This window comes from Hirundo rustica, chromosome 5, assembly GCF_015227805.2.
Source record: "Hirundo rustica isolate bHirRus1 chromosome 5, bHirRus1.pri.v3, whole genome shotgun sequence".
NCBI lineage: Eukaryota > Metazoa > Chordata > Aves > Passeriformes > Hirundinidae > Hirundo > Hirundo rustica.
Genome location: NC_053454.1, coordinates 37008629 through 37026911, shown reverse-complemented (window position 1 = coordinate 37026911; position 18283 = coordinate 37008629). Strand labels below are relative to the sequence as shown.

At 41.0% G+C, this 18283-nt stretch overlaps 1 protein-coding gene across 1 annotated transcript; it reads right to left on the bottom strand.

Moving 5' to 3' along the window:
- Positions 1-234: 234 nt before the first annotated feature.
- LOC120753228 (cytochrome P450 2U1) lies at positions 235-14498 on the bottom strand. Its single transcript, XM_040065282.1, has 5 exons — positions 14060-14498; positions 8071-8700; positions 4672-4833; positions 3522-3689; positions 235-3108 (listed from the first exon to the last, which is right to left on the bottom strand). Exons 1-5 carry the CDS (start codon positions 14496-14498, stop codon positions 2930-2932), a joined length of 1578 nt encoding a protein of 525 aa, XP_039921216.1. The 3' UTR covers positions 235-2929.
- Between the last annotated feature and the right edge of the window lie 3785 nt (positions 14499-18283).

The following is an 18283-nucleotide window of genomic DNA, read 5'->3' as shown; positions in this document are numbered from 1 at the left end:
AGAGTTGTTTTTTTAAAAAAAAAACCAAACTCTTTCTCTCATTTGATCATAACACGCCTGTCAATGTTATTTTCCCAATTTCACTTTGTTTCCCCACTTCTTCACTCCTCATCCAAAGCATTTTTAACATTTTCTCACTCAGAAGCTTTTTCTTCAAGATGTAAGATGACAAACACCACAAGTTTAGTCACTAAATGGAACTCATTAAAATAACTATGCAAAGCTGTGAAACACTTACTTGGGAATTGCTTTATTCAAAATAAAAACACATTGAAGCAAAGTAATTTTAGAAATAAAGATATTTGCAGCATTCAGAAACAGTCACCCATATGCATATGAACATACATTTTTCAACAAGGCATTTGAGATGCTTCCTCTGCTAAAAAAAGAGAAAAAATATTTACAAACACAAATCAAATCTGCTACTGCTCCACAGCTTGCCTACGATGGCAACACACTTTGAAAACCACAAAGATTTTGTTGCTTTTATGCTATTATTTAGCTCTTTTCATGGTATCCTGTGAAAATTTCAGTGCACCTGGAAGGTATGAAATGCAGGTCGTTTTTGCCATTTCCAACAACATTGTGTATTCGAGCACACCTTGACATGATTGAAACTTCTCATCAGTAATTTTTGCTTGTCACACATTGCAGCATTTGATTACAGGTATCACCAAAACCCACATTCTCAATGTAGTATTTGCAGAAGGCTAATTTTCAAAGGATAGTTTTCAAAGGTGACATTTTAAACTAAACTCAGCAGGCAAAACAAGCACAAATATGTACAGTTTCACATCCCAGGGGATTCTGCGAATTGCATCTTCTTTGGAATCTGTAAAAAAAATACTAAAGTGCTTTTCAAATATGTCCTCATTGATTAAAAGGACAGGTATTTTGTACAAGCGATCAGTTGCACACCAACATCATAATGTTGTTTAAAGAGGCATTTCAACAGAAAGATAAATATTATCAGCACTTAATTTTAGCTTCTCAATTAAGCATAATTATAGGATTTCCAGACAAAAATCTCAACTCTACAGAATCTATTTATGCATTGGAAAATACAAAATTAAATTAAATAAAGTGCTTAATTCTCCAGTGCTGTCAGGTTTTAGGGCAAGTTCACTGGCATTGGTACCAAACTCAACTTTTTATTGTACTAAGTTTTCAAAAACTTCATATCAAAAAATCCAAACCCACAAGCCTATATAGTCCAAAGTTAACCTAATTAAGAACTGAAAGTTCTCACACAAACAGTGGGATACCTGACCAACCAAATACATAATTCAGAAATTAAGGCACTCTGTTATTCAAACAGGTAACAGAAAACCTTAATTTAAATGCAAAATAACTATCTTACAGTCTTTGTTAGGCACTACCTGGCTTTTAAAACTTCAAGGTTAAAGTGACAAAACCAGACAATAATTTAAAGCTGCAAAGTTGTCTCTTTTTTGCAATTTAGGTTTTGTTTCTGCTATGGAATACCCAATTTTAAATTACATTCAGATTTTCATTCCAGTCTCGTAAAGCTGACATTAGGAAGGCTCTGGGCATTCTCTAGATCTCCAGTCAGGGGGAAAAAGTCTTTAGAAGACTATATAAGAACTTAATTCATGTGATATGAAATTCTGAGAGATCAAAAGGAATGTTACATATTCCCCCAAAAGATCACTTTCCATGTCTGAAATCCAAGGTAAGACTGAGTGCCCCATTCTGAAACAATTAACACAAGGTTTCCCTGGCAGCTGGTTTGATAGTGGTTAACAGCACTAAGATTCAGCATGTGAAGAGTAAGATACACACATACTGGATGAACTGCAGATATTTTTACTCTGTATGGAAGATAAAGAGAGAGCCATTATATTCAAACCTCAAGTTTGCCAGCTTCCTCCTGTTCCATGTCAAGGCCTTCACCTGTACTGCTCTAAGTGATGCCATATTTGAGGACTCCAGTTCCTAAAGCCAGAGGTTGTGGCAGTACTATCCACACTGCCTGTGGATGAAAAACCTGAGTGCCAGCCTGGACTTCAGGACCACCCATGCAGTGCTTTCCCCAGTGAGCAGCTGCTGGTCCCGTCCAGCCTGCAGCCACTGCTGCCATGAGGTAAACAATGAATGCCAAGAGGCAGCACAGATGTCTTGAATATGTTTGGCACCAGAGAGAACAGCGTTCTGCTGTTTCTTGTTAGACAATTCCGCTCTCATTTGTATTCTGAGAGAAAACATCTGCATCCCGATGCTGCACACTCACTTCATGTTGAGAATATGGCATATTCAAGGACTCATTTGGCCTCAAATCCTGGCTTTTCAGACTCGGTACCTGCTTTTTTATAGTGAGCCCTGAATCTCAAGGATGTTTGGGTCCAATCTACTACCCCTGTAAGTTACTTGCAGAAAAGAATCCTCCAAGGTTAAAAATAATGTAATTTGGTAATTTCCAAAAAGTATACATAATTGTTTAAGCTCAGTTACAATCTTTCTTTTCACAGAAAATGCTAACAATCTCTCAACCATTAATACTTTTAATATTACATGATGTGCTTCACTCCTTTGGTAAATGAAATGTTTATGTGCTGCTTTGACAATTTTTTTATGATTACTATTTGCCAGAACAGTAACAAATGTTTTGGACCATTCTCTCATAATCAACATTTGACAAACTGACAGTAATAGACAGAGGTTAAGCCCACCAAGTTTTAACACCAAATTAAAAACTATGCTGTCAGTTCATTTGTGGAATGCAACAACAGACAAAAAAATCTCTTACCAGAAGTCTAAATAGATCATTCTCACTGACTAAGAAAGCCTATGCAATTGGGGTTTTTTTCTGGAAAGAAAGTAACAAAATAAGCTGGAAATAATAATAATTTTTAAAAAGCTGTATTTTAAAAGTGGAGCATTTCTTTGCTTAATCTTTTTTGACGCTCTATCATTTCTTCAAAGCTATTATGTTGAATGGACATGGAGCTAAAGTTAGACCAAACCTTCCCTCCATGGATGGTTTTGCAACATTTTCAGGGTACACAAAGGTAAAACTTTGCATAAGACTTGAAAAAATCAAGAACAGCTCCATTTTTGCCAACTGCTCTCCCATGCATACACGTTTACCTAAAGAAGAGTTAGAAAAGAAGTATTACTGGCTTTATACAGTTCACCTATTTGTTAACACACTTGCAATTTCTGTGCTACCATAGTCCAAAACAGGCTCAAACTATTATTATTAAGCTATGAACTCTGAAGCACTGGCCTCCTGTATTTGAGTCTAAGCTTTGCTCAGCTGTACTAGCTCATATTAACATTATCTACATCCACAGCAAAAGTAGTATCAAAGGACAACTCATAATTTCTATCTGGCAACTGGCTATTTAGCCAGTTTGAAAACCATTTTGCAAGCCACCAACTGTGATAATAAATCTACTTCTATAATTGGTCCTATGTGCCACTTTTACATCTCTCACTCCCAAGGCTTGAAACACCACCACCCACTCACCCAGCAAATGACTCCATGTGGATTATCTTACCCATTCCAAAAGGAATGAATGACTCTTTCTTTATTAGCTGGCCATTTTCATCCAGAAATCTTGATGGCTGAAATTCATCTGGCTTCTCCCAAATGTTAGGATCTCTGTGTACTGACCACAGGTTGGGCACAATCACACTACCCTTAGGAATAGTATATCCCTGTAGCACTTTAAAGAAAAGCAGAGACAGAGATGTGACAAATTGCTAGAAGGAAACAAGAGAAAACACCATGTAAAAAGTAAACCATGTAAGAAGTAAAAAGACAACAAGAGGAGATGTCACAAAAAATTATATCAATCCCTAGCTGTGGACTGCAAATGCAGCAAAAGCTGAGGGCAAAGGTGATCTCTGTTACCCTGCTTGAGTGAGAATCACACAAGCCTGAGCAGCTGGAAAGACACCAAGCTACAACAGCAGCTTCTGCAGAGAGATGAAAGCAGCAATTGTCAGAAATGCACTCTGCAGCACCCCAATTCTGTGACCCACTTTCCTCCTGCTCCTGGGCTGTCACAGAGCTCCACCACAGTCAAAGGATGCATTCTGAACTGTTGTGACACAAGAGTTTCGAAAAGATTAGTCTCATTTCAGCTTGTTACACCTCACTCTCCTGCAAATCAAAACATTTTAAAAAGCAGATCAATTCAGTAATAGGTTTAACAAGTATTGCTCCCTCACACTGACTTTGGCCAGTGCTCAGCTATATTTATGAAAACAAATAGATGAGTTGGAAAAGGATATTTCTTAATGTTTTCTGTACACGTAGAGGTGAATGGTAGAAGCCTTTAGCAAACCAATTACCCTAAACTGATGTTTTCAGACCTCCATGTCAGAATGCCAAAACCAGCTCTGCTGTTTCAGGAACAAAAGTGGAGCCTTATCTGCCAACTATGACCAAGCACATTAGTCAATACAAGCTGACCCCCACGGAAGAAATCACTCGAGATTACAAAAACTGCTGCCTGTCAGGTCAGACATGCTGTTTACATAGATAAGTAGGTCAAGGCTTCCTGCTCCCTATAAAGGACATTTTACATATTTGTTCTACAGGTTTAATAAATAAATGAGGTCTTTGTAAATTATCACTAGATGTCCCATCAGATCTTCAGCCCCAGAGGAAAGCTGTAGTAACAAGTCTCTAGAAATGCTTACCAGCAGTTTCTGAGGCCATTCGAGGAATAGAAAGGGGAACAACTGCAGTCATCCTCTGCACTTCCATAATGGTTGCCTCTGTGAAGGGCATTTGAGCCTTGTGAGCAAGAGAGGGAACTTTGTCACGTCCTAGAACTGCTTCAATTTCTGCATGAACTTTCTCTATTCAAAGGGAGCAAGAAAAATAAAGAAGTCAAAAGACATAATATGTGAGAAGACATCACCTCAATTTCATCTGACTGTGCTTGCTTCAATAGATTTCTCAAAAATTACTTCAAGGTGTGATTCCTAGCTGAAACAGCTATGCCAACATCAGCCTGAGGAACAGACTCAGTTAAGAAGAAAGCAACCAAGTGCAATCTTGACAACAGTCAAGAGTAAAGCTACTGAGATGACGGACTTTGCTAGCACTTCAGTATTGGAAAAGTACAGAAAAAGTCCTGTTGCTACTCCAAACATATTCATAATCTTACTTTAGGAGTTTAATTATACAGTGACTTGAATGATGGAAACATCAAGCTGCTTCTCTGCAGTTAAAAACTTGAATGGTAAGATCAGTGCAGTGTGTGCCTAAGTGTGAAGAGTGGGAAACTTTTTCCATGCAGCTGCTTTAGATACTTCATTCTGGATCAGGAATTCTGGTGCTGTTCCTGCAAGCATTGGAGCCATTTATCTAGTTCTTGCCGTTTCCTACTTTCTATTCACAGAATCTAAACTCAGTTATTTCCCATTTCCCCCAAAGGCAGCAGCAGATGCTCCTTTCCCACACAACCCTTCTGCAAAGACAAAAAAAAAAAAAAAAAAATCACAAGCTTCTCTACTTTCTCATTCATGGGAAGCAAAAAATATCAAATTATTTGTTTGCCTCTTTCATTTCACTGAAGGCTCAGCATACAAGTAATACTTCATAGAAGTTTCCAATATTCAGGACTTGCTTCACCTACGTACATAGAGGATGATGTGCCTTTTCTTGCAGGTAACTTGCAATCTGCTTACACCACAAAAGACAACCTTGAAAGAGGAGACCTCAAAACTAATCTTTAATCAAAAATAATAGAAGTCAGTTTTCATTTTTTTGCCCTTTATATCCTGCATACTTTGTGGTTGTCCTGCTTGCCTTTTCCAACCAGGACGCTGACACTCTGAGTTTTTGCTCTTTTCTCTCCTTAGCAGTGATACAAGATTAAATAAAAGCTGAATGCAATGAACCTGTCAGTTTCCCGGGCAGCATCCCAAAGGGATGCTTGTACTGTGTGTAACGAGTCGCTGCTGCCACCTACTGGGTTTACCAGAAGACAAGCCCAGGCATGAGGAACATTAAAAACCACAAATACAGAAGAAATGTACTGACGGTGTGGCTATCCAGTACCTTCTTCGTGGGGGTTTGCTACTTTTATTAGGGACATATCATAGCCCTATATTCAGGCATGCATATCCACAGTAATCTAAACCCATAAATAAAGTTTTCAATACATAAAAAATTTTAAAAATTAAGGAGACTGTCTCATACCAAGTGTCACACCAGTGCCTTATCCTGAACAACTCATTTGTTCAGAGTTTCTAAAAATATGAGGAACCCTACAGAGAGCAGCCAAACTGCTGCTCACATTACCAACTGCAAAATGTAAACTCCAGCAGCCTCTGCAACAGCATGTTATTTGAACTACTCCACTACTTTTCATATATTTAAAAATCTCACAGATCTTCAGAATTCAATGACCAAAATAAAGTCAGGAAACAGAACAAAGCAAAAACTCCCCATGGCTTTACCATGTTGTCCATCCACATCATTCTCTATTTCTGTGTAAAAAACAGAACTCTTTTCCAAAGAGAAAAAGACTTTTCTTTCCTCAGATAGCCCTCAGTTCGCCTTTCCATGTCTGCAAGCAACTTTTGCTACTTCTAAAAGATACACAATTCAGGTATTTTCTCTAGGGAGGAAATACTTTTAAGAAAAAATGTGCTACCAGGAATAAAAAAGAAAGGGGGCCCATACATAACTCCAAGGCAATCAGGATATAAGGAATGGGATACTAAAAGTGATACAGTCTGGACTACTGAGCATATCCAGCTTACTTGACAAGAGCCACAGCATAAGGAGAAATCAGAGAGAGGTAACAGAACTGTTAGAGATCAGCAGAAAAATGAAAATTGACTAGTACATACATGTACAGTACCAGGCAGAAGGAAAAGAGGTTAAAAAAAACCAAACACAAAACTCATCTAGATTCCATTTGTGTAATTTAGAATATATCTAATCCACAAAACTGCTTATCAAGTCAAGCAGTTACACAACATTAAAAACAGAAGAATAAGCCTATGCAATAGAAGTTTACTTTAGATTTGTCCCTAATGAATTCTCTCACCCACATACTGAACTGGTCCCCTATTTTGCAATCTTTGGTCAACAGTTTTGTTTGCTTTGTGCAATAAACTATGATCCTGACCTATTTAAAAAGATTTTTCCAAACAGATCCAAGTCAGGGTAGATGAGACTACTACTGGTCATAACCTACTTAGTTTTGAAAAATTCCCAAACCAGACATTCTGCTAACTCTCAGGACAATCTGTGTCACTCTTCTGCCATATTCACAGGGCAATTTCTTCTCCTAGTATCTGATCAGAATTTTCTTGTTGTAGGTTGTTTCCTCTGCTTCCCTTCCTTACACTGCACACCTCAGGGGAGACTGCCTCCATCTTCTTAGCGTCTTTTGATCAGACAGCTGTAGATTGCATAAGGTTTCCCCTCAATCATCCTTCCCTTACACTGAACAAGACCAATTTGTTCTGCCTCTGTTTGTATCCCCCCTACCCCTCATCATCAGCAACCCACCCGACGGCCATGAGCACTCAAGACGGATGGGGAGAGGCCCTCTAATGACACTGGCAGCTGGTGCTGTGCATTTGTGCAAGTCCAGTGTGCTTAAGCTGTCACTGATTTGATCTTCCTCTACAGTAGGCAGTGTTGCACTTCCCCAGACTCTGCTGCCGGGCTCAAGAACCTGCCTGCTCAGGGAGGCATAAAGCAGACTAAGCTTAGTGCTATGGTCTTCACACGTATCACTACTATATGCCTGGAATGTCACAACTGACAAAGTTTTCCAACCATGCTAAAGTTCCCTGAAATGCCTTGGGAAAGATAAAGATGTCCCAAACCAGAAGAAATTCACAGATTAAAGGGCCACTTAGCACTTTATATACAGCACTAATGCAGAAATCATCATCAAACAACAGGATAGAAGATGCCTGATTACATACCAGCCTTTGAAATGATACATACAACACGAACCCTTGGTACTCCAAACGATTTCTTCACTGTCGCTGCTTGCTTCTGTTTCTGAGCACCCATCTGGAGCTTTACAGTCTGGAATAAATCACCTAGAATGAAAGTAATCTTACCTTGTACTTCAGGGTAAAGAGACATGTAGAGCAGGCACCACAGCAATGTGTTGGAAGTAGTATCTGTGCCTGCGATGAAGAGATCACCAATGATAAAAAACAGGTAATCGTCATTAAAACTGCTCTCCTTGTTCTTCTCCTCTTCCGCATGGATGAAGTACATATCAATGAAGTCCCTGGGATTGGCTGCATCCAGCGTATCCCTGTGCTGGGCAATTATTCTCTTCAAAAAAGCGGTAATGTCTAACTCAGTCTGCCGAAGTTCCCGGAAAGGCCCGAAGGGAAGGTAGTAAAGCCAAGGGCAGATGTTCACCAGGATCATGTAGCTGTTCACGCTCAGCTCCAGGGCGCGGGCCATGTTCTTCAGCATCGTCTTGAACTCATCATCTTCATAGTTAAAACGCTTGCCAAAGGCCATGGAACAGATAACATTGGACACTGCGTTGCGAATGATTGGGAAGGGATTAAAGGAATCCTTTCCGTGTTTCAGCATTTCCTCCTTTATAAAGTTCAGCTCCTCAATGATTTTAGGCTCTAAGCTGTGTCTCCCTACTCCAAAATGACGCAGTGTTGAGAGAGAGAATTTCCTCTGTTGCTTCCAGACAGGGCCATAAGGTGCAAAAATAACACCTGAAAGAAAAAGGGAGAGACTGAGACCAAAATGCCCAATTTCCAATTAGAAATAGTTAGACATGCCTGCAATCCAAGAGCCAGAAGAGAAGGAAATGATACACAGCAAACCTCCCAAGCACCTGTCTAGGAGCTAAAGGAAAAACACAAGGTTCTTTATTATAGCTTCTGGAAATCCTGTCCCTCCTTTTCTTCGTTACTGAAATGAATACTCACGTTACATCCCTAGTTTCATTAGAATTTGCAATACACAAAGAGACGGAGAAGAGGGAACAGTTAGTCTGGGACATATGTTTAACAGAGCCTTCTCTCCCCAAAGTTCTGAGACATAAACTTCAGCAAAGCATAACAGAAAACAATAAAACACAAACTGATTTGCATTTTTCCCCCTTTGTGTTATACAAACTTGCCAATACTTTTTGCAAGTGTGTCTATTACAAGTGAGCTTTAACTTATAATAAAAATACTAGATACTCACACTGCAAGAAAACTGGGAAGGTGAAGACAGGTTCAGAGACACTTGGCAAAACCCTACTTGATTTGCATCTCAACAGTTTTGATGCCCCTAGGCACTTGTTCTGCATGATTGTGTCATTATGAAACAGCATTTAAATTAACTCCCTATTACTCACTTTCAAATAGAAACATCTCTTGTGTTGATTTAAAAGACCACACCAAAGACACCACAGGGTAACAAATACACAACCTGCGTTTTCTGATGTACTCCATGGTTAACCTGAGAAAGTTTAGTCATCAAACATGACCCAGTTCTGGATTTGTTCTTCTAGCAAAATGACACCACGTTGGTTGTGGTGGGTTTTTTTGTTGGTTTTTTGTTGTTGCTGTTGTTGTTTCTGGAAACAAAAAAGTTACTTTGTAAAAGCAACATCAATTCTTCTGTCAATGGCAAACCTTAACGTTGAATTTAAAAGGAGAAAAGGCCGTAAGAAAATAGAAGTAGTACACAAATACTAGAAGATGCACCATGTTTCAATACTTAACATTACTTACATTTCTATTACAAGTTAATGTTCCTAGCCCTTAATGCTAAAAGATTACAAACATATGACCTAGTTTCAAATGTCCTAAACAAGAACATTAGGAAGAGTCAGGACACGCTCAGAATCAGCTGAATTTCATCTTCTCTGCATGAAGACATTCCTCAGGCAATCTATTCAAATGCCCACATCCCAGCCCTTCAAAAACAGTACCAAAAACTTTCCAGATCTCCTCTCTCTCAACTGTTTCCTGTTAGCACTGCTGTCCTCAAGTAGGTTAAGTGAAAAAACAGGAGTATTTGGGGCTGAATTTGGCCAAGAACCAACTTGGGTTTCCAGGGTTTGTGGCTGGGCTGTGAAAGAAGTATGGATTTCTTAGAACAAAACAAAGCTATCACTATTTCTATCCTGCAACAAATACCTCCAAAACAGGCTTTTCATCCACAAGCACTTCCCTTTTTTGTTGCTATGAAAATCAGTTTTAGGATCCAAATACTTTCATAAAAGAAAACAGACCTATTGTCTCGAATGTAAAAGACACTGGCCTAGGCCCACAGAAAAGCTAACACCAACAGCATGCCTCCCCACACCCAGTGAACCCCTCCAGCCGTCCTGCAGAGAGCATGGGTGTTTTCTGATGTTCCCAAAGCCCAATCTGCTGCAGAATACTAATAACTGATTTCTAAATTGGGAAAGAAAGACACAGGAGACAGATTAAGGAAGAAGAAGAGCATAAAAATAGAACAACAGAGGTAAGACAAGAAAGCAAAGTCTCAGTTGCATCCCTACCAAGCTACAATAATGGAAGAGACCTTTGTTGATTTCAAAGAAAATCTGTCTGCCCTAAAAAGCCGGGTTACTCAGCACAGACATATCTATTCCTAAAAAGAAACCCCAAACAACAGAAACAACCTCCCCTGAAAACAAACTAAAGCCAAACAAACCAAAACAAACAAGAGCAACAACAAAACCTGAAGGACATATAATAAACTCTGAAGCAATAATAACCAGGACCTCACGCTCTCTGCAGAGGCCTAATTTCTATGAGATGATAATGAAACCCTTTCAATTCAACCAACAAAAGCACAGAACCAGAGAGTTCATTTTATTCTGCCTTTTTACATGAAAAAAATTCAAATCCTCACAAGAAGCAAGTTTTGGCAATGGCTTACTTACTCTCCTCCATCCCCATCATTTTTTACTGCTAGCTCTAGCGCTGCTACAATACTGGGGACATTGACAAACACAGCAGTCATGACATTTTATAACATTCACCTTCTGTACTGTCAGATGTCTACATGTGGATATGCACAGGGCAGGGATATAAAGGCAGACAGCCACTCTGACTCCACATACTTGGCAGATTCAGTCTTTGCTACCTCTTATTGCTACAGAACACAAAAAACTAAAATACTAAAATTAGACCACAGAGATGTCTTGCTTCTTCCCAGTCTACTATTTCTCTTTCTGCAGACGTATGTGATGGTTAATTAAGAATTTACTACTACCTCCTCCCTTAAGTTCTTGTGGTACTTTCTATCCAGCCAAGAAGGCCTCCCTCACTTGGTAACTGAGTTGCTGAAATGCAATATTTGCCATTTCTGATACTTCTACCTGCTCTCCCCCAGGCACAATTATTTTATTTGCATCTTACATGCAATAGAGTCACACAGCTGAGATAAGCCCCTCTTTTTTCCATACCATACCTGGCAGGGCAGCTCAGGGTAAAGACAAAACTATACCAGCAAATGTAGCTCACAAGAAAATGGCTCTGTAAGTTCATTCCACAATAACTCACTTACAGAACAAAGGAACCCAAAGGACCCAAGGACATGCAGGAACCCGAAATGGATGCTAAACCTCCCAGAGCTGTAGTACCCAAATTGGAGTGGTAGATCTGAATTTACCCATCATCCTGCCTTTATCATTTCCTTTCCTAGTGCACACTAACACAACTGCTGCTTTCCTGATCTGCAGCAACGTCTCATTCACAAACTCCTGAAATTACCTCCCAAACCAATCTTAAGAGGCCTCCAGTGTGAGCGCTGTAACCCACCCTCAGGAACCACGCGCAGAAAAAGCGACACTTGTTAGCACAAATGCGGTATCGCAGAGGCTCAGCCACCTCTTCATGCCACCACTAAACCCAAGCCAGCATCTGTAACTTCCACTGGCATTTAGAGAACCAGCTTGCAAGGGGCAGTGGCTCCACTGCCCATATTCATGGACTTCTCCCTTTGTGCACCCTGCCCTGTGGTTCACCCTGCAATACTCCTACATCCGTGACAATTCAGCATGCTGCCAACATGAGCACTATGGAACAGCTGGGGATGTTTTATGGACCACTGGGCAGCCCTGATGCTGCCTGAACACAGCTATGGTGACCTTCCAGAGAAAACCAAACCTAGAGAGACACAATGTCCCTGCCACAGCACAGCACAGACAGGCATCGTCCCTGGGCTTGGCTGCAGCATGCTCTGGCTATGGACAACAGGCTCCTGGTACCTCCAACTCTCCCGGAGCACCCACTGGTGGAAGCTGCCAGCTGCCCTGGCTACTCTTTGCTTCACCATATTCAAAAAAGTCTGACAGAGAACAAGACACATATGAAATTCACAGCATTCGAGGAAAAAGAAATCTACCATGAGCATGAACATGAGGTTTTACGGCACTGCTAAAATTATCTAACTCCTCTTCCCCTTTCCTCCTCTGGTTCTTGCTAAAGTACTGTACCTAAAAATACTCACACGTGATAACAACGTGCCGGTAACATCTGTCTTGGAATGATAGTATTAAATCAACAGAATTCATCATTTATTTTTTTATTCTTTAAACTGATTTCAGCAATGGTACCTGACAGCATTTTAATAAACCTGATCTAGGTTCCTCACTTTCTTTTTCTCTTTACTAGTGCAATTCTGGTATAGGGAGGAAAAAGGAAAAAAAAAAAAAGAAGAAGAAAAGAAGAAGAAGAAGGAAAAAAAAAAAAAAAAAAAAAAGAAGAAGAAAAGGGATGTTTCATGCACTTAAACCCAGATTTCCCTAGCCTTGGAAAAAAATAAAAAAGTTAAGTTTCACAACAAGCTAGCACACTAACAAGCCTTCTGGGGTACACTTCCTAAATGGAAAAAGAGTATTTCCATAAACACTGAGATCAGTAATGACCTAAAAACTAAACATGAAGGAATTCTACCTGCGGAATTGTCAGCATGTGTCTAAACTCTTCATGTCTCTTTCCTGCAAAAGCTAGTACCTCTCCTTTGGACTCTTAAAAAAAAAAAAACAAAAAAAAAAAAAAACACAAAAAAAAAAAACAACCACACACAAAAAAACACCAACCCCAAATATACTCAGTAAGTTGTGACAAGCAGAATAACACATTTGCAAACATCTCTGCAACAGTAGCTCGCATGAAGGCAGGGTGGACTGTGCAGCCCTGTGACCCCACAGAAGCCTGATCTCTGCCACCACTACCTTGGTAGGAAATGGAGAAGTGGTCAGTTTCCTACCACTGCCCAAGTACTCAAGATTTCTTCCCCTCACACTGCCAAAATCAGAAAGCCCCCAGGTGACAGACAGCTGTGCCTCAAACCCCTGCACAAATGCCAGCCACAGAAACAATGAGGTTGGAAAACAGCTCTGAGATGGATTCCAACCCATGACCAAACACCACCTTGTCAACAGGACCGCGGCACCGAGTACTATATCCAGCCTCTCCATAAAGGCCTCCAGGGACGGTGATTCAACCATTTCCCTGTGCAGTCCATTCCACTGTCAAACCACCCTCTCTGGGAAGAAATTCCTCCTAATGCCCAACCTAAACTTCCCCTGGAAGCAACCTGAGGCCGTTTCCTCTTGTCCTATCCCTTATTACCCAGGAGACCGACCCGCCACACCCCCTCCCCCGCCTACAAGCCCTTTCCAGGCAGTTGGAGAGAGAGATAAGGTCTCTCCTGAGCCTCCTCTCCTCCAGTCTAAAAAACCCCAGCTACCTCAGCAGGTTTACTGTCCAATCCCTTTACTACACACAGAGCTAAAGGGATCAGGCTGATCTCAGTCACCCAGAGATGCTCTGTGGCGCACGGCACAGCGCTGCCAACGTCGCGGGATGCTGCACCTCAAGGCAGGGCGAGGTTCTCTCTGAGTGCCTTCTGTCAGCAGAAAGGCGAGGGACAGACGCGAGGAGCAAAAAGCAAGCAAATAGTTCAGTCCACAATTCGTGGGAATTATTTATAAATTTCGGCAGAGCGGCCACGGTCCCGAGCAGCTGCCTCTCGGTATCGCTCCTAAGCATCACGCTGGCCATCACCGGGCGTGCGGCAGCTCCCCGAGCGGGACGCGGGGCGCCCCCGGGCGCTTACCCTTGTGGTGGGTGATCATGAGGACGATGGGCACGGAGGGCCGGTCGCTGAACACCTCCGCCTTCTGCACCAGCGCCTCCCGCACCGCCCCGAAGGTGTTGAGGATGATTAATGGGCGGTTGCCCACGAAGAGCCGGAAGACGCTGCCGTACGTCTTGGTGAGGCCGGTGAGGAAGACATGGGGCGAGAAGGCGGGGGAGAGCCGGTCGCCCTTCACATCCACCGCCCACCTGCGCAGCAGCGGAGGCGGCAGAAGGGCGAAGGCGAAGTTGCCCACGAGCGGCCAAGGCGCGGGGCCCGGCGGCAGCCCCGACAGCGCCCGCGGCCACCGCCGCAGCAGCCAGTAGCAGCCGAGCCAGCACAGGGCCACCAGCAGCAGCTCGGTGGCCGTGGGCGGCCGCAGCAGCAACGTCCAAGCTTCCGTGCTCGGCCCCGCCATCTCCCCGGGCGGCGCCACCGCCGACCTCGCCCCGCTGCCGGCGCGTAGCGGTTTTAAGATGGCGGGGGCGGGCGGGAGGCGAGGCCGGCGGCGGCCTGACCCCGGCCCGCCGGGCCTGTGGGCGGGCAGCGGGGCCGGGCCCCGACACCGCCCCCGGCAAGATGGAACGGAGCCCAAGTTTTTAAAGAATTAGGAATAATCCAGATGTCCCGCTCGTGTACAAAAAAAAAAAAAAACCAAAAAAACCCCCACGCTTTTCTCCACCCCCCACAGGACTTGCTTTCAAACGCTCCTTACGCAAATACCTAATTTTTTTGGCGGTTAAGAAGGGAAAGAAAAAAAAAAAACCAAAACTGATCATCCTTTTCCCCCGTTCCCAAACATAAAAAAAGGCAGGTGGAGGTAAAACACCGAAATTTCCTGTTTCCAGCGCCAAGGGCGAACCTAGAACCACGTCCCAGCTCTGGGTTCCCTGCTCGGCAAATGCAGAACAGCACAGACAGGCACTTGAATTTTAGAGGAAAAAGACATGTAGCTCTCCTCCTTTCCCTCAAAAAAAAGAAAAAAAAAAAAAAAACCACCAAACCCAAAAACCCCAAACACACACACAAAAACCCCAACCCCCCCCAGATCTGGTTTTGAGGGTAACTTCCTCCTCCCTCTAGTACACACCTTCCTCCAGCTGATCAGCAATATAACATTTAACTGGTAGAGAGATAATTAGACGTTGAAAAATGCAACTCTCTGGTCTTCTCAATAATTTTGCTGCAGCATCGGTGGGTTTAGTAAGTGCTCTTGATATCCCCTCACTAACAGAGAAAAGTACTGCCCACAGTGCTCCTTCTTTAAAGTGATCCCCCCAAAATAAAAAATGCAGAGAATGGTGCTTATCCATTAAAAAAGGTGTTAAACTATTTTTTTAAACAGTTGAACATTCAGTAAAGATAGTGACAAGTTGCTTGTAAAATATTGGCTGAACTGTATTAAAAAAGGTTTTATTGCAATTATACAGAAGTTACAGCAATTTCAGAAATACATAAAGCTTTAAATGGTCAAGGTCAGTTTTCCTCTGAGCAATTAAGGCACCTGTCTCTTTAACCTGAACAGCAAGTGGACATTTTACCAGTCATGGAATAAACAAGAGAAAAACTAAGAAGAGATTTAAACTGGCAGAACAGAATGAAGCTTTTATTTTGTCTATATTTGGCAGAAATTCAGTGGCTAATTACAATGTATACAATAAAATGCATCTATTAGAAAAATATGTAAAAACAGGTGAAAATTTAGCCGAACTAAAGATATTTTAATTCTGAGTCTCCAGAAAAGTTTAAGTTCTGCAGTGTGAAAATAAGCAGCTAAGGTATTCAGCACAGCTGAAACACATTACTGGTTTTGTCTGTTTTCTTTGTACAAGAGTAATCTAGCCCCACTTCCTTCTCAGTCTAGTCTAGAAGCTGAACTAGAATAAAAAATGCCTGCCTTCCTTATGTATGCAGTTGAAAGATTGGTTTCCATGGTATATGGCCAATTCTAAGGTGTCCAGAGATTAGATTGCATATTAATTTTGATACAAATCAGATTAATTTCAAAATTTTAGGTGATAAAATGTAACTTTTGCTCTAACATACCAGTACATAAGCAGATGTTTCAAGTTAAAATAACAGTTGTTGCAACATTAAAATCAGTTTCTCTAACTTAAATTAGAAGCAAACAGCCGCTCTTTAAAGCACAAAATTAACAGCAATACATATCAAAGTACTTTACTAGTATTCTGTACACCCCAAATCACTACATGTACAAGTTTTAGCACTATAGTACCTTCCATGGAAATCCTTCCTCTTCGGTCCTAGCATCAGTATAATAAAAATCACACCCCCTTTAATTCTACACTTAAGGAAGAACTTCTTCAAACACCCTTAACTAAGGAATCAAAGCATTTGATGATTTCACTTTTAACAGGTCAAAAAATAGCTCCATATAACAAATAAACATGCTTTACCCACCAGAGTAAAGACTACCATGAAAACAAGCATTAAAAATAGAATACTTCAAGAGAACTAATTTTTCTTTGAAGATAATCAAGTTACAGAGTTAAGGCCCAAGCAGAAGCATTGGAAGTTAATTAACATAGTAAACTCTCAAAAGCAGCATAATATTCTTCTCTCAAACTTTATCTTAATCTTTGAATCCTATCAATGCTTAGGACTGCTGACCAGCTGTTCTCTGCAGCTGCTGACTTAGCACCTATTCTCTTCAAGTATGATGGGCTGTGGTTTTATATGCTTTATTTGAGCTTGCAGGCAACTTTTGGATTTTTATTTCCACAGGCACTTTTTTTCATAAAAAAACACTCATCATCAAAAGCACATTGAAAATATTTGGAAATTCTGAGTTATACTAGCGCACTAAAACATGTTTCTGTAACAGCACTTAAAGCTAAAAAAAAAAATCAAAACAACACTTTTGGTCACGTGCATGTCACATGCTCCCAAAGGTTTTGTTTTTGCAGGGCATTGAAACATGCAGCTGTTTGCCTCTTTATAGTTCTGTATGTATTGCACTTTTTTTTTTTGTAAATTAAAAAAATACAGTCCATTTTCTCTGAAGTATCTAGTAATTAAGATAGGAAATTTATATTTCAACGTGGCTTAGGACTATTACCAATGACTTTGTTCAATCTTTGGCTTTTTCGAGTGCCCTACTATTAAAACTGGCACTGAGACAAGTAGGAATACAATCCAGACTATTGTTACTAGACTATCCACCTTCACACAAAAAAAACCCACCCAACCCTGGTTTTATCCTAGATGGTGAGCTTGTTTCAGCTTTAAATTAAGTTACTCTAAACATGAAATTTCATCAACTAGATCATGAAACACTGGCATAGAAGTTTCATCAAACAGATCTTAGAGACCCACTTACTTCTTGAAGGACTAGATGGAAGTGATTCAAGAGAATTTATTCTAGTATACGAAGGATAGCAATTTAGGGTACAACCACTTCAGAGCAGAGGAGTGTGCTGCAGTGCCTCCAGTGCACCTAGACATAGCACCTGCTCTGCACATTCACGTGTCCAGATGCATCAAGGGCATTATGCTCATTTAAGAGCTGACTACAGCAGGATTATCTGTCACAGGCAGATAACTTCACAACTGTAAGCTCACAAGTAAGGGGCCTTTAACAAGAACTAAAGGTTCCGTATTCTCTGTGGATAGAAAGTATAGGTACTGCTGCCCAAAAATGCCTCTCAGACAGATATGGAAGTGTGCTGTCCATTATACACAATAAAATCACAACCAAAGGCAGGGAGGAAGGCAACTATAGCTTCTGCAACAGAAGGCATAAGATAGCAAGCAAGTTCTTCTTACAATGAAAAACTAAGTTTTCAAAGCTAGAAAACTAGTTTGTTGTTTCACAATCTAAACAATGTAGTTTAAGGTCCTTTCACATACTTTTATAATGTCCTGATGTGAACCGCCTTGACAATTTTGTTTCACTTCTGTTCTTAACATGGTCATGTCCGTCGCAAGTTGTTTGGGTTTCTTTTTTAAAGTTTCAGCAAAAAACACAACTACACTGCATAATCAGTGTTCTCCTAATATAGGTTTGTAGATTCTACATCCTCTCCCTCTGTCTCCAAGGCTTCAACAGTGAAGATAAAGCCAGAGAATGATTTTTCTTTAAACTACTAGCCTGGTCCTTAATCCTGCCTAGTAAAATTCTTACATTTTGGACTGAATTTCAGAAGATTATCTTTCCTAAAATGCAGGAATATTTAGAACTGA